General features: G+C 55.2%; 3 protein-coding genes across 7 annotated transcripts; 2 read left to right on the plus strand and 1 right to left on the minus strand.

Annotated features, from left to right (window-relative positions):
* Nucleotides 1-1,733: 1,733 nt before the first annotated feature.
* On the minus strand, nt 1,734-7,973 carry Fbxo2 (F-box protein 2). Its single transcript, XM_057784888.1, has 6 exons — nt 7,610-7,973; nt 3,695-4,072; nt 3,197-3,326; nt 3,029-3,124; nt 2,418-2,547; nt 1,734-2,202 (listed from the first exon to the last, which is right to left on the minus strand). Exons 1-6 carry the CDS (start codon nt 7,902-7,904, stop codon nt 2,068-2,070), a joined length of 1,164 nt encoding a protein of 387 aa, XP_057640871.1. The 5' UTR covers nt 7,905-7,973; the 3' UTR covers nt 1,734-2,067.
* A 129-nt stretch (nt 7,974-8,102) lies between these two features.
* Nucleotides 8,103-14,700, plus strand: LOC130883997 (F-box only protein 44). 2 transcript variants are annotated; one of them, XM_057784889.1, is made up of 6 exons: nt 8,156-8,268; nt 9,461-9,747; nt 11,208-11,334; nt 11,424-11,519; nt 11,629-11,764; nt 13,667-14,699. In XM_057784889.1, exons 1-6 carry the CDS (start codon nt 8,219-8,221, stop codon nt 13,808-13,810), a joined length of 840 nt encoding a protein of 279 aa, XP_057640872.1. In that variant the 5' UTR covers nt 8,156-8,218; the 3' UTR covers nt 13,811-14,699. The 2 variants fall into 2 exon arrangements, with proteins under 2 accessions (XP_057640873.1, XP_057640872.1); XM_057784890.1 differs by lacking the exon at nt 11,424-11,519 and having other exon boundaries at nt 8,103-8,268; nt 11,208-11,305; nt 13,667-14,700.
* Nucleotides 14,701-15,539: 839 nt separating this feature from the next.
* Nucleotides 15,540-22,051, plus strand: LOC130884084 (F-box only protein 6-like). Of its 4 annotated transcripts, none has more exons than XM_057785028.1 (6): nt 15,540-15,678; nt 18,102-18,392; nt 19,996-20,122; nt 20,493-20,588; nt 21,234-21,369; nt 21,503-22,051. In XM_057785028.1, the coding sequence occupies exons 2-6, from the start codon at nt 18,134-18,136 to the stop codon at nt 21,746-21,748; spliced, it is 864 nt and encodes a 287-aa protein (XP_057641011.1). In that variant the 5' UTR covers nt 15,540-15,678; nt 18,102-18,133; the 3' UTR covers nt 21,749-22,051. The 4 variants fall into 4 exon arrangements, with proteins under 4 accessions (XP_057641011.1, XP_057641010.1, XP_057641009.1 ...); XM_057785027.1 differs by lacking the exon at nt 15,540-15,678 and adding an exon at nt 15,714-15,783; XM_057785026.1 differs by lacking the exon at nt 15,540-15,678 and adding an exon at nt 15,875-16,083.
* Nucleotides 22,052-22,063: the final 12 nt, after the last annotated feature.

Consider the following 22,063-nt stretch of genomic DNA (forward strand, 5'->3'; position numbering starts at 1 on the left):
GAGTTCACCACCAGACACACCAGGGCCTCTCCTGGTTCTGCTTTTTCACGGTGACAATCTCTGCTCATCTCTGAGCGGACATCAAGTGCCCTGTGCCCATGAGTCAGGCATGCCTGGCCCCACCTGACCTCCACACCTCAGTAGGCAGCTAGTCTCCCTGAAATACTGAATTTAACTGTCATTCCAGCTTGGGGCACCCTTTGCCCTACTCCTCAGGTCTCTCCTGTGTGAGTTTCTGCTCCTTGAGAAGCCATTTTGACCTGAAGACAGAAAACCCAGCATCAGAACTTTGGGCTCCCTCCTCTGAGCCCGGTAAGCTACACACACACACACACACACACACACACACACACAAACATACAAACTCCGCCCTAAAGCTCCTCCCTACTTATCCATTTCAGCCCAGGAGCTCACGAATTCCTGTCTCCTTCCACTATGTAGGGCCCAAGGCCACCAACTGCTTCCCTTGTGATTAGCAACTGTGGTAGGGTGAGCCCTGCCTTCCCCACAGACTTGGGGATCCTCTAGAAAGGGCTGGGTTGAGTGGGAGAGCTGGAGAGAGCAGTGTGGGACTGGAGAGATGGCTCAGAGGTTAAGAGCACGTGCTGACTGTCCTTCCAGGGGACCCACGTTCAGACCCCAGCACCCACGTCGGGCAGCTCACAAACACCTGTCATTCCAATCCAGGCAATCTAAGGCCTTCTTTGGGCACCGGAACACATTTGGCAGACACACACATGTCATCGTGGGGTCAAAGTGTGTCTTCCCTGTCTGACTGACAAAGGCCCATGGCGGAGACTTTGCAACAATTAGACAGGAGACCTAAAGACATGCCAGGGTTCACTGCTGTGGCAACCTGCTGACTCTTCAAGGGACAGAATGTTTTCACTTCAAGGCCCGTGGAGCTCTGGGTTACAGCCCCGGGATTTTAGAGGAAGAATGGAGACACCAAGGCTTGGCCCAGCTTGGCGGCTGCCCCACCTCACCAGTAGGTGGCACTAAACCTCGGACTGAACGCAGAACACGGTGTGACAAGAACTGTCACTCCCAGTCAGTCACAGAGCCTTCTCAGAAGGGGCTGAGATGCCAGGAAGCAAGCAGCTTAAACACACAGCCTGACACACCCTTCCCACTGCCTGCCCCCCAGCATGGGGCCAGCTTCTAGACAAGATCAACCCGTCCTGTCCAGGAAGGTTAATGAGAAGCAGGAATGAAAAGAGTAGCCAACCAAGCACACACACACACACACACACACGAGAGAGAGAGAGAGAGAGAGAGAGAGAGAGAGAGAGAGAGAGAGAGAGAGAGAGAGAGAGAGAAAGAGAGAGGAGAGAGAGAGAGAGAGAGAGAGAGAGAGAGAGAGAGAGAGAGAGAGAGAGAAACCAAATCTGGTGGGGCCCCCACAAAACCGCTCCAGAGAGGGATGAGGACAACGCAGTAAGTCACAGCCTAACTTCTGGGCCAAGAGGGGTCTACAGGGCAGGCACCCCACACTCCCTTACCAAGCCCTGTTGTGGATTCTGGGCAGCTAGGATGTCCTCAGGCGCCAGGCTCAGCCAGTCCCTCCTTGGTCTCACAATCCTAGCCTTTGTCAGCGGGCCTGCCCTGGCCCAGTTGGCCCCATACCAACCCAAGAGCCCCTGGAAACCCGAGCGGCTGGACTGTCACCAAGTACTTTTCCAGGCCAGGCCAGAGGCCCTCGGGAGACAGCGGTGGAGACGGGGAGACGTCCATTCATCTACACTTCCATTATCTCCTTCTTTGGACAAATATTTATTGCGTGCCCACTTTGAGGCAGGCACAATGCTAGATGCTCGGGATCCTGCAGCAGCCCCATACCCCCCTCGGATCGTACATTCTAGAAGCGACTGCCGTGGAAATGCAAATGGAAGCCATCCCACAATAAAGCAACAAATCCTTCTCTCCCGCAGGGACCAGACTGGAGGAAGGGGCGGGGGAGAGGCAGGTGCAAGGCGTGGACGAGGCAGGTGAGGATGCTACCAACTAAATTAAGGCCTTTCTACCCCAGGCTTCTGCCCCTAGAGGGCGGCTGGGGGTGGGGGTCGCTCAGGGTTCCACCCACACGCTACTGTTGGTCACCCGGGCCCCGAACCAGCCCTTCCAGTAGACCGAATCCTGCCCTCCGTGCTCGAAGCGGACAAAGCGGACGCCTGGCCCGTAGTCGGTGAAGGTGTGGGAGATCTGGGGATGAAGGGTATTGCGTCACTCTCAGAGGTCTGATGGTGTCCCTGTCACCCCACGAGGGCGCAGCGCCCCGGCCCTAGCTCTGACTGCGGCCTGAACTTGGCGCTGGCTCCACGAGCCCGGGACTACCCTCTCTGCACCGGAGATCTGTGGGCGGAGCTTCCACCCAGGATGTCCTCGCCTCGGCCCCGCCCCCGACTCTGCAGGATCACCTCTATCCAGCCGCCGTCCTCCGGCACTGCCACCTGCCCGGTGTTGAACTCCGCCAGCACATCTTCGTGCTCCGACAGCAGCCTCACGGTGAGCTCGTACAGGCTGCCGGCATCCGTGCGGCCCGAATACCTGCAGGGGAGTGGCGGGGTGCAGGCCTCATCTGCTGAGCCTCACTCTGCCAGAGATCTCTTCTGCCCAGCCCAGCAATCCATGCCTGGCCAGTGTCCCCCCCCCCCCCCCCCGTGTTCCCATTGCACAAATAAGGAAGCTGTGGCCACAGAGAAGAGGGAACAGGGCCCCAGAGACAAAGATAGGGACTAATGAGCCAGACCCAACTTTGGAACCAAAGCCATGCTAGGGGGTATGTATTGTCAGGACGGCCACACGCACAGAAATGGGACTGTATATGGACATGTGTATCCAGGTAGGATGTAAGCCTTGCCTTAAGGGAGCACATTCGCTAACATTTTAAACTCAAGGCGGGAAATAGCTTTCTACACGTTGTCAACCCTTGCGGACCTTTGGGTCACGTGGCCGCAACACCGAAGTGTGGCACACGACCATTCTCCTTTCCCTTTAGTCCTGACCTCGCCCCTCCACAGCCGCTCACCAGTCCTTCACCACGATGGCGGGCTGGGTGGTGTCCAGCAGCTCCTCCCAGTAGCCCTCAGCCTGCAGATCAATGACCTGCGCTTTGCGACACCACCTGGGGGAAGAGGCATCAGGATCCCGCAGGCCCTGCTACCCCCTCCCCCCCCCTCTTGCCCCTTCTCCTTACTCGAAGGAGGAGGCGAAGTACTTCTTAACGCTGTCATCTTGGGTAAATTCCACCCCACTGTCTCCGGGCAGTTCCTCCACCCTCCAGCCGTCCCCACCGTGCTCCACGTCACACCAGCCTTCCAAGTCCTCTGTGGGGACACAAGAGTCCCACCCTGGTCACAGGGCCCCTACTTGAGGCTGTGGCAGGGCTGGCTCTTGCCTTGGCAGTGGGAGGCAGAATGGGTGTGGGTACTTCTCAAGGTCTCAGTGGGCAGAGGATGAACGATGGGACTGTGGGCACTTCCTCATTCTACCCACTCCCCGAACCCAGAGTCCACTGGGCCTGTCCACCCGCAGTTCACTGAGAGTGGATACCCTGGGAAGGCTCTCCAGGGAGCAGAGGATTGTTCTGGGCCGGACATTACACCGTGTTTCATCTCATTTAACCTTGAAGTGGGCTGGCACCAAGGGCCGTTTTCTAGAGGGGACAATGAGCACTCCGGTGTGTGGCCCTCACCTTCCCCGCACGGGTTACGCAGCAGGTTGCGCCTCCTCTTGCTCAGAAAGTAGAACTGTTGCCAGTGGTCCCGCTCATCATCTGCGCAGCCCTCGGGCACCAGCCCCTCCTGCTGGCACTTGAGCAGCCACAGTGGGGCGCCGTCCACCAGCTCCTTCCAGCGCAGGCACACCAGGCGGCAGGCCTGCACCAGCTCCGAGGCTGGCAGCTCGGCCAGCACGCGCAGCAGCAGCGGCTCCGGCAACTGGGCCAGGTACTCGACCGCCTCGGCCTCTTCCTCCTCCTCCTCCCGGGGCTGCTCCTCCTCTGCACTCGCCTCGGCTCCCGCCTCCTCTGGCTGCTCCTCTGGGCTCACCTCTTCGGGGTGGCTCCCATTCTCTGAGAACCGGGAAGCAAGGGGAAGCTGTGACTACCAAACTGTCCCCCTCCATGTCCTACTCTGAGGCAACCACGGCAGGGGGCCAGAAGTTCTTAGCGGGGATTTGCTGGCATTGACCTATAATCCCAGCACTTAGGAGGCACAGACAAGTATATCTCTGTGAGGCCAGCCTGGTCTACATAGAGAGTTCTAAGAAGGACTAGTAGTTAAATCCTCTCTCTCTCTCTCTCTCTCTCTCTCTCTCTCTCTCTCTCTCTCTCTCACACACACACACACACACACACAGTGAGACAGGATTTAACTCTCTCTCTCTCACACACACATACACACACAGAGAAAGAGAGAGAGAGAGTTCTGTGGCCCTAAACTGTGCCCAGGGAGGAACCCCAAGAAGGTAGAGCCAGGGGCTGGAGAGATGACTCAGCGGTTAAGAGCATTGCCTGCTCTTCCGAAGATCCTGAGTTCAATTCCCAGCAACCACATGGTGGCTCACAACCATCTGTAACGAGGTTTGGTGCCCTCTTCAGGCATACATGCAGACAGAATATTGTATACATAATAAATAAATAAATAAATAAATAAATAAATAAATAAGAAGGTAGAGCCAAAGACACTCCGCCTAAACCAAAAGAATTGCTTCAGCTGCAGCTTCCCCCACAGGGCTAGTAGGCACCCACAAATATCTGGGGTTACTGATGATCTTGTACTTGTGGGTCAGTTCTCCTAAGTACCCTCCCAGACCTCTGGTCCTTGCCTCCTCCGGGGAGCCTTCCTGGATATACCTTTAGCACACCCTCTCCCAGCCCACATCCAAAGGTATTCACAATGTCTGTGTATAGTGGACTTACCACAAGAACATGGCCTGGGAGACACTGCTTTCTTCTAATGCCTAACCCCCCCCCATGTGGAGTGGGGAGCTACTGTATTTTATCAGCACTTAGCAAGCATGAGGTACTGCTGGGAGCATCTGAATTACTTCCTAAATCTTCAAACCATCTATTTTATAAAGGGACAGGGAGGTGACAAGGTCCAGGACCACACACACAACTTACAAGTACTTGGAGTCTGTGTTTGAACCCATTGGTCCAACACAGGAGTCAGCTTTAAGAGCCGCGGTGTTGGGACTGGAGAGATGGCTCAATGGTTAAGAGCACTGCCTGCTCTTCCAGAGGTCCTGAGTTCAATTCCCAGCAACCATATGGTGGCTCACAACCATCTGTAATGAGATCTGGCGCCCTCTTCTGGCGTGTGGGCATACATGCAGGTAGAATGTTGTATACATAATAAATAAATAAATCTTTAAGGAAAAAAAAAAAAAGAGCCGCGGTGTTACCAAAAGAATGTTTTTGAGCCAAGCAGTGGTGGCGCACGCCTTTAAATCCCAGCATACTTGAAGCAGAGACAAGCGGATCTCTGTGAGTTCGAGGCCAGCCTGGTCTATAGTGTGAGTTCCAGAGCTACACAGAGAAACCTTGTCTGGAAAAAAAAAAAATCAAAGCAAGCAAAAAAGAATTTGTTGCATTAGTATTCTGATCTTGGTTTTGATAGTGGATGAAAACGCTCAGGTTTGAAGGTGTGAAGTGACTTGGGGTAGGTCCCACTGGCAGTATTAGGGTAGAAGACCCAAGGACTCAGAATGGAGAGAATCGGTTAGCAATTGGGCTGTCCCCAGCCAGTCAATGTTGTATACAGTGGGGGTGGGGAACCAACGGGGAGAGAGGTACTGGGTGATGGGGGAAGGGTGCCCCCTCTCCCATCCCTCACCCTCAGCCTCCTCATCTGTGAAATGGAGTCGGCATTGTGCTAGACCATCAAATTTATACTGATATTCACCCCCTCCCCCACAGAGGGGCAGGGCATAGGAACAGCCACTCTTACTAAAGTCAGAACCCCATGGTGGGGGCAAGGCCCCAGGAAGGAAGCAGTATCTCTCAAGCTGTGTTTGCTGCACACCCAGGATGGTGTGGGCAGTAGGGATCACTTGGATCTGAGCCCGCCTCATCTGGGCCATGGAAGCCTTGAGTAAGCAGACACTGAGTGCCTGGTATCTCTGAAGGAGAGAGGGCCAGTGGGGAGGGGACCCAGTCACCCCGTGGAATGGAGGTCACTTCTCTCAGAGGTCCTGAAGATTGGGCCCTGAAAATCCAGAGCAGCTGGGGAGCAGGCCTGTGGCAGGGAGGGGGCAGGTGGCCTATTCCCCAAACCTCCGATGCGATGCAGCCAGCAATTCCCACACTACCAGCATTGGAAAGCTGGATCATGATTTACCTTCTTTAGAACACACAGAGTTCTCCATCAGCCATGGTGAATCTTACACACACACGCACGCACACATACACACACACACACACACACACACACACACACCACTTTCCCTGCATTTCTAGGATTTTTTATGGCCCCTTTTTTCATATGTAGAGGTTTACTCCTATGTTGGCACCGGGCATTATCAGGCAGTGAGGTAAACGGCCTGTCCATCCTGTTTCCCACAGCTCTCTGGAGAGCTGGGCCCAATGTCCTCACCTCTCCACCACCACCCCAGCCCTGCCCTGGCCCCAGCAGATACCTGATGCTCCCCGGAAAGATGCACCTCACCCAGTCCTCTCTCCTGGCCCCTAGGCCTGGCATTGAGGCCCCAGATCCTATTACAGCCCCCCCCACTCTGCTGTCTCGCACACAACTGGCCACATTGTTGCTGTAGGAAAGTTATCTAACCCTGGACGCTGACCCCACGCTGACTCACTCACCTGGATTGGGCCCCTGAGTCCAGGGACTTCCTGGGCCCTAGGCGGAAAAACAGGAGCCTATTCTGGGGCCCTGTAGATGATGTTGGTGGAGAACTGGGAGTTGGAAGGGGCTTCAGTTATGGAAGGTGGCTTGGACACCTTAGAGGGCCTTGCCTTCCCTAAAAAGTGGTTTGTGAGGAAGGGGTGGGGGTCATGGCAGGCAGCTCTTCAGCCTGACTCAGCAAACACCCCCCTACAGGCCCAGCAGGGAGCTGGAAGGGGGAAGGAGTGGGGTCTTTGGTGCCAAAAAAGATGACTGGACAATCCTTGAGGACCCAGAGCATCCGCCAAAAGTAGCCCAACTACCTACTACCCACCCCTAGCTTGGTCCCCATGGAGCAGCCCACTAACCCGACACAAGGCGGCCCCTCCAAAGGAGGGCGTCCCTCAGGAATCTAGTACGGATGAAAAGTGAGGCTGATAAGCCCAGGACCCGGCGGGGAGTCCGGAGGCTCGTGAGAAAGGGAGGCCTGGCAGAACTAGCAAATGGAAGAAGTTGATGGAAATTAAAGCTTGCAAGAACCCGGCTCTCAAACCCGAGGAAGTCTGGAACCTGGGATACCAGAATCCTCCGATGCCATTTTGGAGACCCAGGCGTCCTCCTCCCTCCACACCAAGACACCAAGCAGAAAACTGCTCCCTAGACTGTCTCCGGGGTTTTGCTGTCGCGAAAGTTTGAGCGCCGTCTGGGGCGCTCGTCCTCCCGGTCTCCCCGGTCTGGCGCGAGCGAGCGGGGCCGGCTACGGCTACCTGGATCACCATCTCCATCCATCGCTGCGGCACGGTCGAGAGAGGAACCCGAGCGCTGCGGGTGGCGAGTCCTGGAGATGCCCGCGTCAGCCTGGTCCGTGCCACTGCGCCTCTTAAAGGCCCCGCGCGCCCCGCCCAGCCTCTGACCCCACGCTGGGGGCCGGGAACCCCGCACCCCCGGAGCCCAAGGTGCGGATTCCTGGAGGAGCCGGGTACTGGGGAGGGGCACCCACGGATGGGTGGGCTCCCGGTGCGCCTGGAGGGTACTGCGGGAAGGACACCAGGGGTCGGGCATCTGGGGAGGAGAGAGTGCGGGCGACAGGCCAAATGGAGTTTGGGGGTATCAGCGACTTCCCGCCCCCCAGGTAATTTTCCTACGTTGCGGTGGGGGCACGTTCCCGGAGTGCGCCGGTGAGGCGGAGCTTGAAGGAAATGTGGGCGGGGACTTGAGGGCAGTGGGCGTGGTCAGCATTGGCAGAAAGGCGCAGTTCTAAGACCCAGCGTTGTAGTGAGCTGGATCAAAGGCGGGTAACAGGAGATATGGGGTGGGGCGGAGGCGTGGTCTGCCCAACAGTGGACCGATCGCACCCCGGGCCACCATTGGCGCGGATGGCTCAGCCCCAACAACCGGGGGTACGGCGCAGCGCGGCTAAACGCGGGTGACTAGGAGAACCGGGAGGCAGAGGGACCGATGTTGTGGGGCGGGGTTGGGGCGGGGTCTGCTGAGCGGTGGGCGGGGCTGTGTTCAGGGTGCTATTCTGTGGCCAGGTCCGGTCACAACCAAGCGCAGGTGACTGAAGGAGGGGGACACTGAGCCCCCCGGCCGGGGGAGTTTTGGCGAGTAGTGGGCAGGTCTGTAATCCCCGGCCACGTAGGCCCGGGCAGTACAGCCTCACCGCCTGGCGGGATTGCACAGCTCTCCCGGTCGCAGGTGACCTTAGGAGGTGGAGCACGCAGCGCGGGGACGGAGACGCAGTGGGCAGGGACCTAGTGGTGGCGAGGGCGGGTGCCGTTCTGCGATCCTGGAGGCCCAGCGCCGTTAAGGCCTAGGCCTTGGGGCTTACCCCGCACTGCACTGTGAGACCTCGAGGACCTGGGCTGGGGACGCCATCGGTGCTCAGAGGTCTGAATCTCATCTTGAGCCGGTAGCGCATTTTAGGGCCACGCGTAAGAAATGCGAGACTGCCGGGGCCCTGGGCGGGGGAGGGCAGCTTCCGGCTAGAGCCCAACCACGGGGGTGCGGGAGGGAGATAGGAAGGCTCCTGTCCACCCGCCCACCTTATCCCCAGTTTCAGGTAAGCGGGTCAGGTTCTCTGAGATCTTGAGAACGTCACTGAGCCTTTTGTACTCCGTGACGGGTCCTGAGACAGTGATAACCCCGCTCATCATCTCTCGCCTTTTCCCCTGGGGGGATGGGAGAGGATGAAGAGTGGCCGACCGGAGCTCACAAGGCCTCCCATTGTCCTCTTCTTAAAAGACTGCCGGCCTATTGAAAATGGCTGGCTCTGCCTTCTGTAAGGGCCAGAGCTGCTTCCCTCTCCTCTCCTCTTTGTGTGACCTTGGGTAGCTCCTTGGGCCGCCACAGAGCTGTCCTTAAGGGTCGGGTTGGGGGAGATCAGAGCTCACCATTTCCTGAGAGATTCCCTAGCCCACGCACCTTGAGCTGCCCCTGCTCCTGGAGGGAAGTACCATTCCCGCCCTGTTTGCTACAGAGGAAACTGAAGGTCGCCAGCGCAGCCAGTGACTGGAGAGAGCCGGTGCCAGCTGAGTTAGGACTCTCTCTCTATCCCTGGGCGCTGGAAATGCCCAGTGCCAGGCTGGGTGTCTAGCGTAACTCTCTAACACCCACAGGGGCAGGCCAGAAGCCGCTGCCATGGCTGTAGGCAATATCAACGAGCTGCCGGAGAACATTCTCCTGGAGCTGTTCACCCACGTCCCCGCCCGCCAGCTGTTGCTGCGTTGCCGACCCGTGTGCAGCCTCTGGCGAGACCTCATTGACCTGGTGACCCTCTGGAAGCGCAAGTGCCTTCGAGAGGGCTTCATCACCGAGGACTGGGACCAGCCTGTGGCTGACTGGAAGATCTTCTACTTCCTGCGAAGCCTCCGAAGGAACCTCCTTCACAACCCGTGTGCGGAAGGTGGGTGCAGAGAGTTGTCTGCCTTGACAGGACACATGCTCTGTAAGGTGACCACTGAACACTGGTTGTGAGCCCTTTGACCATACATTATGGCCTTTATTCCTCTCACAATAATTCTTAGAAGTAGGAACTATTAATGTACATGCTTTTCAGATGGGTAGACTGAGGCCAAGGGCACTGTTTGTTATAGATTACTTCTTAGCCGGGTATGCTGACACCCATGGTAGGGAGTTCAAGATCATTCGTTAGAAGCCAGTCTGGGCTACCTGAGACTCTCTCCAAACAAACCCATTGTTGCTGTTTGTAATGGTGCCAATACTATAATCCCAGCACTGGGGAGACAAGCAGAAGAAGGGTCATGAGTTTGAGGGTAGCCTCTCCTAAAACCTTTCCTATGAAGAGAAATGGTGGCCAATTGGACCGGACTGTGCCAAAGACAGAAGTGGAAGCCACAGTCTGTTGTCCTCACTTACAGACCCCAGGTTAGGCCTGTGGGAACTGACCCAGAAGTAATCTTGCCTAGAAATGAAATCGCTTTTGCACTGTGGTTCCAAGAACAGGTCAGAGCCAGGTGGTGGCGGCGCATACCTTTAATCCCAGCACTTGGGAGGCAGAGGCAGGCGGATCTCTGTGAGTTCGAGGCCAGCCTGGTCTACAGAGTGAGTTCCAGGACAGGCTCCAAAGCTACAGAAAAAAAACTCTGTCTCAAACAAACAAACAAACAAAAAACTAGAAACACAAAAACCATGCCATAGAGGCAGCCTGAGGCCCAAAGCCTCAGGGATTCGGGCACCCAGAGCCTTCTCTTTTGACATTTATTTATGCGTGTGTTAGGTGTGTGGGGTAGGGAGAGCTGTTCATGCTACGGCTGCACATGTGAAAGTCAGGACACCTTGGGAGTCAGTTTTCTCCTTCCACCACGTGGGATTGGAAGGTGTCCATTTCACGTCATCGGACTTGTTGGCAAGCACTTCTACCCGATGAGGCATTTTGCCAGCCTTATGTTTGCTTTTTTGAGACAGGGTCTTGCTATCTTGCCATGTAGCCCTGTCTGGCCTGGTACTCAGTATGTAGCTTAGACTGGCCTTGAACTCACAGATATCCTCCTGCCTCGGTCTACTGGGATGGCAGGTGTGTGCCTCTGTGCTTGATTCTAGCTAACAAGAGGACCAAGGCTCAGAGAAGGAAAGTAATGTGCCCATGGCCACACAGCCCATGTCTGCTGGAGTGAGTAAGAGGCAAGTCTGTCTGCCAGAGCGCTCTCCGTCACCGCTGGGGTCTGATCACCCAGGATTCTCCTTCCCTACGCACAGAACACACAGGAGGTGTGCCCATGGCCACCTGCCACGCCAAAGCACAGGGCTGAAGGGTAGCTGGGACTCCCACCTCTGAGAGGAAGCAATACTTGGAGAAGGTGCCCTGGGGGGTCTCCTGCATGGTAGATTCTGCTCTCCCCACAGAGGGATTTGAGTTCTGGAGCCTGGACGTGAATGGAGGAGACGAATGGAAGGTGGAAGATCTCTCCAAAGACCAGCGGAAGGAATTCCCCAATGACCAGGTCAAGAAATACTTCGTGACTTCCTATTAGTAAGATCTAGGGGCTTCGGGTGGGGGGAGCCCAAGCCCTAACATGGGGTCCTGTGCTGAACTCCAGCCCCTCCTCCTCCCTTACCCAGCACCTGCCTCAAGTCCCAGGTGGTGGACCTCAAGGCTGAAGGGTATTGGGAGGAGCTGATGGACACTACCCGACCGGACATCGAGGTCAAAGACTGGTGAGTGATGGGGCGAGGGTCTGGGGGGGGCCTGCCGCCCAGGCGCCCCACCCCTGCCCTGCCCCCCATCTCCCAGATCCTCAGGGGCCCTTCCTTCTTCTACCGGCAGGTTCGCAGCCAGGCCAGACTGCGGGTCCAAGTATCAACTGTGCGTTCAGCTCCTGTCGTCGGCGCACGCACCGCTGGGGACCTTCCAGCCAGACCCGGTGACGATCCAGCAGAAGAGCGACGCCAAGTGGAGGGAGGTATGTGGGCAGGGACCCCACAGGGACCAGGACAAGACCCAAACTCTGCCATCTCTCACCTGGGTTTCTGCTCCTCTAAACATCAGCCTCCCTTGCTTCCGCCGAGGAATAGGAGGAAGCTTCCAGCTTAGCCATCAGGGATGGGAGACCAGGAAAGCCCCAATTCAAAAAAAAATTTCCTCAAAGGGTGTCTCAGTGGCAGACTGGTTGCCCAACATACACGAGGCCCTGGCCCATCCCCAGTTCTAAATAAATAACCGGGCCTGAAGACATGCCCTCGGCAGGTCCCATCACAGTTGTTCTTGCAGAGGACCCAGGTTCAAATTCCGGCACCCACATGGAGGCTCAGACCATCTGTAACTCCAGTTGCAGGAGATCAATCCCCTCTTCAGTCCTCTGTAGGTGACAGGCACGTAAATAATTCCTATACATACATGATGGCAAACATTCATCATATAAGATAAAGTGAAATTTAAAATATATGCGATAAAAATAAATAAAGACGCCAGGTGGTGGTGGCACATGCCTTTAATCCCAGCCCTCGGGAGGCAGAGGCAGGCGGATCTCTGTGAGTTCGAGACCAGCCTGGTCTACAAGAGCTAGTTCCAGGACAGGCCCCAAAGTCACAGAGAAACCCTGTCTCGAAAAAAAAAAAAAAGAGAGGGGCTGGAGAGATGGCTCAGAGGTTAAGAGCATTGCCTGCTCTTCCAAAGGTCCTGAGTTCAATTCCCAGCAACCACATGGTGGCTCACAACCATCTGTAATGGGGTCTGGTGCCCTCTTCTGGCCATCAGGCATACACACAGACAGAATATTGTATACATAATAAATAAATAAATAAATAAATAAATAAATATTAAAAAAAGAGAGAGAGAGAGAGAGATTGATTTTGTTTGGTTGCCAACACCATATCAGGTGTCTCACAACTACCTGTAATGCCAGCACCAGCGCCCTCTTCTGGCCTCTGTAGATACTGCACTCACATGCACAAACATTAACACACACAGATATCCAAACATAAGGACTAACATTTCAGCTCTGCTGCTGCTGTGAGAAAACAGCTTTAGACAGCAAGTGAGTCCTGTTCCAGTAAATATTTATTAACAAAAGTGCAGGTGAGCCAAGCCCTTAAGTACACAACAGTTGAACCTTGAGTAAAATCCAGCCCTTTCTAAGCTGAGAAACGTGATTCTAATTTTATTTTTACTTGTGTTTTGATTTATCTGATACAGGATCTCATATAGCCCATGCTGGTCTCAAACTACTATATAGCAGAAGACAGCCTTGAGCTCGGGCTCCTCCTGCCTCTGCCCCCCAAGTTCTAAGATCACGGGTGTTTGCCATCACCTGGCTTATACTGAGGATTGAGCATGGGTCTTTATGCATTTTATTCTACCGGGAGAGCACTTCACTGAGCTACAGCTTTAACTCTTTTGGCCTTTTCTGACAGGGTCTCAAGTATCCCAGGAGGGCCACAGATGACCTTCTGGTCCTCCAGCCTTTGCCTCCTGAGTGCTGGAATTAGAGGCTGTACCATCACGGTGCTGGGAACAGAATCCCAGGCTTCAAGCATGCTACATAAGCACTTTTGATGAATCTACATCCCCAGCTTTTTTTTTCTTGTTATCGTTGTTCCTTTTTTAATATTTATCCTCATGTTATGTGTATATGTATTTTGCCTGTGTGCCTAGGAGGCCAGGAAGGGCGACAGATCTCCTGGAACTGGAGTTATAGATGGTTGCGAGCTGCCCTGTAGGTGCTGGGAATCATTTCCTGGTCCTCTGAAAGAGCACTCAATGCTCTTAAATTCAGAGCCATCTCTTCCGTCCCCTGGCTTTGTTCTTTGAGACGGGTCTTACATAGAAGTCCCTGACTGCTCCCCTCCTTCTGTCTGCACCCCAGGTTTCACACACATTCTCCAACTATCCTCCCGGCGTCCGCTACATCTGGTTTCAGCACGGAGGCGTGGACACTCATTACTGGGCCGGCTGGTACGGCCCAAGAGTCACCAACAGCAGCATCGTCATCGGGCCCCCGCTGCCCTGATGCCCCCTGAGCCCCAATCCTCTGAACCCTAATTGGTAAACAGCTGTCAGAAAGGGCCAGGCTTGGGAAGGGGGGAGGGTAGAAGCCAGGCACTCCCAGACCTGTCTTTGTCCCCTAGCTGCCTCTGTAAAGCTTCTAGGGTCTGGGCCACACTCCTCTCTCCAGAGGCCGGCTCTCCAGCAAGGTGACCCCTCTAAGGGGTGCAGTACCTGAGGTTAGGTGGATATGAGTTTCCATAGTTACAACAGAGAGATCCCCAAGCTCGGATGCTTGCCCAGATCTGTCTGCACCTTCGACCTTTTACTCCCTCAGGGTCCTTAGAGCAGGGACAGGTTTGGGGACTGCCTTTGATCATGCAGACACCGGGGGACAGTCTGGGGTGGAAGCTTGCTCTGCTGGCCAGACTTCAGCCTGGCTGTCAACTGTGACTTTTGCCCTGGGTGTCCTCCTTGCTTTGGCTTGGAAGTCAGGGCTGGTACCAGATAGGCAGGTAGGGTCAGACTGTCCTTGTCACCAGCAAATCCCAGAAAGCCAGATGGGCCCCCAAGAGGACCCAGAGGAATCCCAGTCAGGATGTGTGTGTGTGGGGGGGGGGAGATAGACCCAGATTCTGGGGGCTGGAATGGGGAAACAGAGCAGAAGGACCTGGCCAAGTTCTCTATGGCTTGGAGATGTCCAAGCCCCAACTGTTGGAGCTTCCATTCCCACACTGTCCCCTGACCCCAGGTCCACTCCATCCCTCCTACCGCACAGCCAAATAAAACATTTCCCAGCCTCCTTGTGCCCTGTGGCTTTGGAGGGAAGGGTGGGTTCATGGACTGTCCTGCCTGTCCCTAAAGAGGCAGGGTTGTCGCTGCTGCCCATGTTACAGAGAGGGGCTGACCATTTCGGGATGTGGTCATGGCAGCCCTTAGCTCAAGGGGGAGAGCCCTCATTGCTACAGGCCTCTTGCCCTCCAATCCTGTGTTTTTCTCTGCGCAGCCCAAGCAGGCTGTGCCAGGACCCACTTACTGTTGTCCCCTGCCCAGAGCCTTACTGATTTAGATTGAGCACAGCACACAGTAGGTGCTCAATACTCGTCCAAGTTAATTATCTCACTCAACAATAAAATAGATGGGGGAGAGCTGGGATGGACCAGTCACCTGCCTTGACCAGAATTAGTGACGTTCCCTTGAGCTGCACTCTCGGTTCACAAGCCCTGACGATCGCCCCAAATAGGCACTTGATAAACGTTTGAGTTAATTAATTTTGACTAGGACCAGATAACTTTTTTTTTTTTTTTTTTTGGTTTTTCGAGACAGGGTTTCTCTGTGGCTTTGGAGCCTGTCCTGGAACTAGCTCTTGTAGACCAGGCTGGTCTCGAACTCACAGAGATCCGCCTACCTCTGCCTCCCAAGTGCTGGGATTAAAGGCGTGCGCCACCACCGCCCGGCTCAGATAACGTTTTTGTCCTCAGGATCACTCAAAACCGAGAAAGAACCTGGACATCAGAGATCCCACCCGGATCTCTGTGAATTCAAAGCCAGCCTGATCTACAGAGTGACTTCCTGGACAGCCAGGGCCAAGTAGAAAGACTTTGTTTCAAAACACCAATAAGCAAAACAAATAAACAAAAAGAAAAAGCCGGAAATCGAAAAACGGCCCTCCGGGTGGGTGAGCGCGGGAGCGGATAAATGGTGGCTGGTGGTTGGGATTAGATTCTAGGTAGCGCTTCCTTCGCAGGAGAAGGAAGCCGGAGCCAAGTGGGAGCAGGCTGTTGAGCCGTCTGTCGCCTGGAGGGGGAGACCGAAGCCCGGAAAGCAGCAGCGCGGCGAGGGCCCCTAGGACCCCGAGCTCGTCTTCGCACCGACGCGGAGAGCCGCTGCTCGGTGCGTGACGCGAGTGGGGGGCCGGGGCGGGGCGGGGCGACCGAGGAACTCGTCGCCAAGGTGCAGGCCCAAGGCCCAGCAGAGCTGCAGCCGCCCAGTGCCCAGGTCGCGGCCGGGTGGGGCAACGGGGATCGGGGAGGGCAGACGGGGGTGGGAGGGGCGGAGACGGAGGTCACGCGCTCGCGAGGAGGCTCGGGCCAGACGCGACCGGTGTCCCCGAGTCCGGCGCCAGGACGCTGGGCCTGCGGTCCGTACTCGAGTGTCCGGAACGGTGGCGACACCGGCTTCTCCTTGGTGCAGACGGCTTCAGGCGCCAAGGAGAGACGTCCGCGCGTGAGCCGGCCGGAGCCCGGCGTGGATTTTTCCACCCAGGCACATCAGAGGCACTGCCATCTCCTTTGTAAGGTGGCTTGTTGCGGGTGAAGGTGTCATTGGGGCGGAATTGCCACCAGGGCCACGGCAGTGGGAGGTCCCCACTCTGGCGCCAGTGACTAGGCAGCCATCAGGAGTTTGGCAAAGTCTTTTAATCCACATAGTTTTACCTGGGTTTTTGTCGGTTGCTTCTGAGGAACTTGGGCCTCCCAAGTGTTAGATAAGCAAGCTACCATCCGGCAGCTCCCCCTTTGAGAGGGAGACGTTTATGGTCTTCCTGCCTCTCCCTGCGAAGTATTTGTTCTTGCCAGGCAAGCATCCGCCAAATGAGTCACATTCCCAGCCCTGTTTACTTTTACTTTTTATTTTGAGATAGGGTATAAATTGGGGCTGGGCTGAAAATTTCAAAATTCCCGCTGAGTTATCTGGGACCATGAGGGTGTGCCACCATTGATCTTCATTTATTTATTTATAATTTTGACACTTTTTTTAAAAATGGTAAGCATTTGGAAGACCGTATCACAGTCTGTACCCTGCCTCTCTCTATCACCTTTTTCTTTAATTTTATGTGCATTGGTGTTATATCTCCCGGAACTTGAGTTTCAGGCAGTTGTGAACTGTCAAGTGGATTCTGGGAATTGAACCCGGCTCCTCTGAAAGAGCAGCCAGTGATCTTAAAGGCTGAGCCATCTCCCCCCCCCCTCCCCCCCCCCCCAGCCCCTGGAAGCTGCCTCTCTAGCTAAACATTTAAATAGGGCCCAGATCCCTTGTGGTCCTTTCCTCCTCTCCGTGGTAATCACTCCCCCAGGGCAGGAGCCAGTGTGCACGCGCCCTCCCGTGTTCTGGGACAGGAGCCCTCACAAAACCACCAGCTTCCTGGGAGTTTCTGTTTCCCCGGAAAATAGGTGGAAAAGCGTTTTCCCCAGGCTTAGGCAGCTGTGCTCTTTTGAGTGACAGCTTAGAGCCCGCTTCAGCCCACCCCCGGCCCAGGGGCAGGTGAGGGGGCGGGAATGACCTAGAGCTTACAGACACTCCCCCATTCTGGCCTGCCAATCACGTAACGCCCAAGGCAACATATCAGCACCTGGGCCTTAAAACGAAGTTTTACTGCAGTGACGTCAGGACTAGACACGGAAAACTTAGGGAACTGTGGAGTGGCCCTGGAAGACTCTTTCCGGGTCAAGGGGCCAACTGGATCTAAAAGCAGTTTGGGGTGAGGGGTTACGGATGACTTAGAAATCTTGGATCCTCTTTCTACCACCTCCCAAGTGCTGGAATTACAAAAATTCCCTCCCAAGTGCTGGAATTACAAAAATTCACCACCAGACCCCACTCCTAAACAATTATTTTTCAGTGGGGGCGGGGGGGCGTTTAAAAATCTTGTCTTTTTGTGGTTGTGTTTTGGTTTTTTTTGTTCTTTTTTGGAGATGAAGCCTTGTTCTGCTGCCCAAACTGGCTTAGAACTGCTGGGCTCAAGGCCGGGGATACAATTTGGCGTGCACGAGGCCTTAGGTTCCATCCCTAGCACTGCAAAGAATTTTTAAAAGCTTAATTTTGTTCTCGTAGCGATTTTTGAAATCCAGCCTAGGCTGAGCTGACCTAGAATCTGAATAGCCCAAGCAGACTTTTTTGTTGTTGTTGTTGTTTTTGAGACAGGGTTTCTCGGTAGCTTTGGAGCTTATCCTGGAACTAGCTCTTGTTAGACCAGGCTGGTCTCGAACTCACAGAGATCCACCCGCGCCCCGCCCCCCCCCCTCGATTAACGGCGTGCACCGCCACCGCCCGGCCCTAGCAGACTCCTTGATACCTGGGGCACAGCCGCCCAGTCCGGTACAGCATTCGCGTCACCCTTTGCCAAAGGCCGGTAGCAGGGTCCCTGCGATCTCAAGGACCCCGCCCCACCCCCACCCTATAAGCGCTTCCTCTAAGGGTTTCGGGTCAGAGGAAGACCGGCCTAGCAAGCTCTAGAACCTTGGGAGGGAAGGGAGGAGTCAGTCCTTTCGGATTTCTGCTCCGGGCTCACCGCCGCTGTCATCCTCTACCACTCCCAGGCCTGGAAGCAGAGCTTCCTGTCGCCGCCACCATGGTCAACATCAACGAGCTGCCCGAGAACATTCTGCTGGAGCTGTTCACCCATGTCCCGGCTCGCCAGCTGCTGTGTAACTGCCGCCTGGTCTGCAGCCTCTGGCGAGACCTCATCGATGTGGTGACGCTATGGAAGCGCAAGAGCCTGCAAGACGGCTTCATCACCGAGGACTGGGAAGAGCCCGTGGATGACTGGAAGATCTTCTATTTCCTGTGCAGCCTGCAGAGGAACCTCCTTCGGAACCCGTGTGCCGAAGGTGGGCTGCGAGGGGCGGTTCGTAAAGGCCAGGCTGCCATGAGAGCCTGCTGTCTACTTTCCTGAACCTCAGGGCCTTTGTGCTTGCCCTGCCGCACTGCCTGCAATGTTCCCATGTCCCCAACACTTACTGCGCTCTTGTTCCTTGCTGTTTGGGCCTCAGACCTGCCTAGCCCCTTCATCTATTAAATTATTGTGTGCATGATTGGGGGGATGAGTGCATGTGGCGGGCAGAGGGCCGACTGAGGGACCCATGCGGATCCTTGGGATTCAACTCAGGCTTGCCAGCAAGGACCTTGCCTGCCTAGCCATCTTCACTCCCTGGGTTGACGCCTGAGCCAGATGTGGCGGTGAACACCTTTAATCCCAGCACTAGGGAGGCAGAGGCAGGCGGATCTCTGTAAATTCAAGGCTAAACTGATCTACAAAGTGAGTTTCAGGACAGCTAGGGCTACATGGACTCTGTACGGAGAAAGAGGCCTTGTCTGTACACTTCGAATGTCTGGCATATTTTCCCTGTCCCTGCTCTGATTCTGGAAGGTCAGACAAACAGTGGGGATTGGCTCTCTACATTGTAGAGTACTTTGGGCCCTGAAATGTCGCTTGACTTAGCGCTCAGAATGGCCATCCTCTGAGGATGACCAAGGCTTAGGCCAGTCCAGACTCCCAGGCCGTGCCTCAGACACTCGATCTCCCTACATGGCCGATTCCACTTAGAAGCTGCTCAGCCAGGCTGCCAGCTCAGCTCAGGACACCTTACCAAGCCACTCTTTGCCTTTTATGTGGCCCCCATGTCTAGCCTTGCTTAAATCTCCCAGCACCCCGAATTCTCTCACTCTTTTGGTTCTATGTTGGGGAGCCCCCTAGAATACATGAAAACACTGTGAGCTTGTGGGGGATGGGCGAGTGGAATGGCAGAGCTCACCTGGTTGCTGGTGCTTTTCAAGGTCTGCTATGCTTAGCCTGAAGGGTGGGGGGAGTCCCTGGATCTGACCCCATTCCTGGAGGTCCCTCCCTACACAGGACTCCTGCAGCTACTAGCTCAGGGGACAACAATGTGCCATCTTGGCACTTGCCCAGGAAAAGGGTATCTAACGGTGTCGGAACAGTGGGTTCCTTTGGCCCCTAGGATCTGGGTCACACAGCTAAACAGAGCCTCTTCCTCCTAAAAACCTAGGAAAGCCAATGGCCAGGTAAGCAGCCAGACTGGGAGGAACTCCCATCAGCCCTAAAGTCTGCTCCATCACAGACCCCTCATGATCATAGTCTATAAGGATTGAATGTGGTTGTAGGGACCCCATGGCACTATGAGAAGTGAGGTTTAGCTCAGAATTCTCGGTCCTATTGTTTGAGGCAGAGTAGAAAGGGGAGACTGAAGTCAGAGGTGATGCGGGGGACCCAAGGCACAGAGGATGCTCTTGGACTGGTGGGGTGCTATCCATGGCTGCTGAGTACCCTCCAGGAGAAGAAGCAAGCTGATTAATCCATAACCCCTTTGAAGTCTGCCAGAACCAGAATGGGCCTCAAAGTGTGTACCTCAGGGCTGCAACTGCAACTGCAGGCAGAGTTTGAAGGGAATCTCACCTGCGCTTCATTTTCTCCAGAGAACATGGGATCATGGCGGTTAGACTACAATGGCGGGGATGAGTGGAAGGTGGAGAGCCTCCCTGGCGCACATGGCACAAACTTTCCTGACCCCAGGGTCAAGAAGTATTTCGTTACTTCTTATGGGTAAGCAATGATGTGGAAGAGGCTGGGAGGCTGGAGGAGGCCATGCTGGGGGCAGAGAGTCGGGGGGACCCTGCCAACTGCCAGGATAAGTGGGGGCCTCTAGAAGTTCAAGAAGGGGGTCCCAAATAGGGGTCCAGGAGCAGTGAATTTAGTGGCAGGTTGCTGGCAGCCAGAGAGAGGGTTTCAGGTAACCAGGAGCTCACTACCCAGGGAAAAGCAGATCTAAACGCCCCATTTCCCTCATATAGACCCGAGAACTTTCAGCCAGGGTCTGTCCGGTGGGGGATGGGGAGTCCCTTGAACCCTCTACCTGGCAAGGAAGGACCCTGTTTCGCACACCGGCAATGCAAGTCTTGTCCTCTGTCCCCAGCATGTGCCTCAAGTCCCAGGTGGTGGACCTCAAAGCTGAGGGCTACTGGGAGGAGCTGATGGACACCTTCCGGCCCGACATTGTCATTAAAGACTGGTGAGTGGCCTTTGTCCCCATCCTGTGTCTTCCCTCCAGCCAAGCCACTGTGACAGTTGGCACAAACTTCAACCGTGTTTGTAAAGGCCACTGAGGCCTCCGATGAGCTAACTGCCCTGGGACCCCAGGACTCCGGCCCTCCCTGAATTTTGTGGCAGCTCACAGCCTTCTTACACAGTGCCTCCCACCCCTCCCCCTGGTTATTCCATCTTGTATTGATTTCTTTGATGCTATGGATGGAGCCCAGACCTGTCTCAGGCTGCCTACTCTCCACTGCTAAGCTCCAACCTCAACCCTTCCCGACTGCCCTTTCCCAAGGTCCCCCTCTGTACCTATAGTCACTGACACCAGACTCTGGGGGCCAATCCCCTGGGGATAATGGAGCAAGCTCTAAGCAGGCCATTGCATGGCTTCCCACCTACTGTACCATATGGTGACAGACTTGGAAAGACATCTTCATAGAAGGCCATTTTGGTTTTCAAGCTCACACCCTTTTCTCGGATGGGAAAACTGAGGCAACATGTAGATGGATGCCTCCGGACACAGGGAGTGCAGAGCCTGCTATCAGTCACTTACAGATAGGAGCTGTCCCCAAAGCCAGCCTTCGAAAGCAGGGGTGCCCACCTTCTGCTCTATCCTCCCTAGGTTTGCCCCCAGAGCAGACTGTGGCTGCACCTATCACATCCGGGTACAGTTGACCTCGGCCGACTACATCATTTTGGCCTCCTTCGAGCCTCCACCTGTGACCATCGAGCAGTGGAATGATGCCACGTGGAAGGAGGTGAGGCCCCGCCTGCCCACTCCACCACTCGCTTTCTCCAGGGTCAGGCTATGGAAGAATGAAGGGCATTTCTTCTGCAGCAACCACATTCCTGCTCCCCAGTCTCAATGGCTGCTCCTCTCCTCCTCCCCAGGTCTCCCATACCTTCTCGGATTACCCTCCAGGTGTCCGCCACATCGTCTTTCAACATGGGGGCCAGGACACCCAGTTCTGGAAAGGCTGGTACGGGCCCCGCGTCACCAATAGCAGCATCATTATCAGCCACAGGACAGCCAAGAACCCCGCCCCTGCCAGACCTCCGCCTGAAGATGCCGTAGTGATGGGCGAAAGACACCCTTCTTTGGATGCAGAAATCCATTCGTTGTTAGACTTTCTCTGACAGCCATCTGTCCACCTCTGCAGGCAGTCAGGTCCCCAGTCCCAGGAGCACCTGCCCTACAGCCTCCGGCAAACCCATCAAGCCGGCCTTGACATTTTGTTGCAATAAATCTTTTTTTTTTTTGTTTTGTTTTGTTTTTGTTTTTTGAGACAGGGTTTCTCTGTGGTTTTGGAGCCTGTCCTGGAGCTAGCTCTTGTAGACCAGGCTGGTCTCGAACTCACAGAGATCCACCTGCCTCTGCCTCCCAAGTGCTGGAATTAAAGGCGTGCGCCACCACCGCCCGGCTGTAATAAATCTTTTCAGTAAATCCAGCCT

This window comes from Chionomys nivalis, chromosome 11 (genome assembly GCF_950005125.1).
Source record: "Chionomys nivalis chromosome 11, mChiNiv1.1, whole genome shotgun sequence".
NCBI classification, from domain to species: domain Eukaryota; kingdom Metazoa; phylum Chordata; class Mammalia; order Rodentia; family Cricetidae; genus Chionomys; species Chionomys nivalis.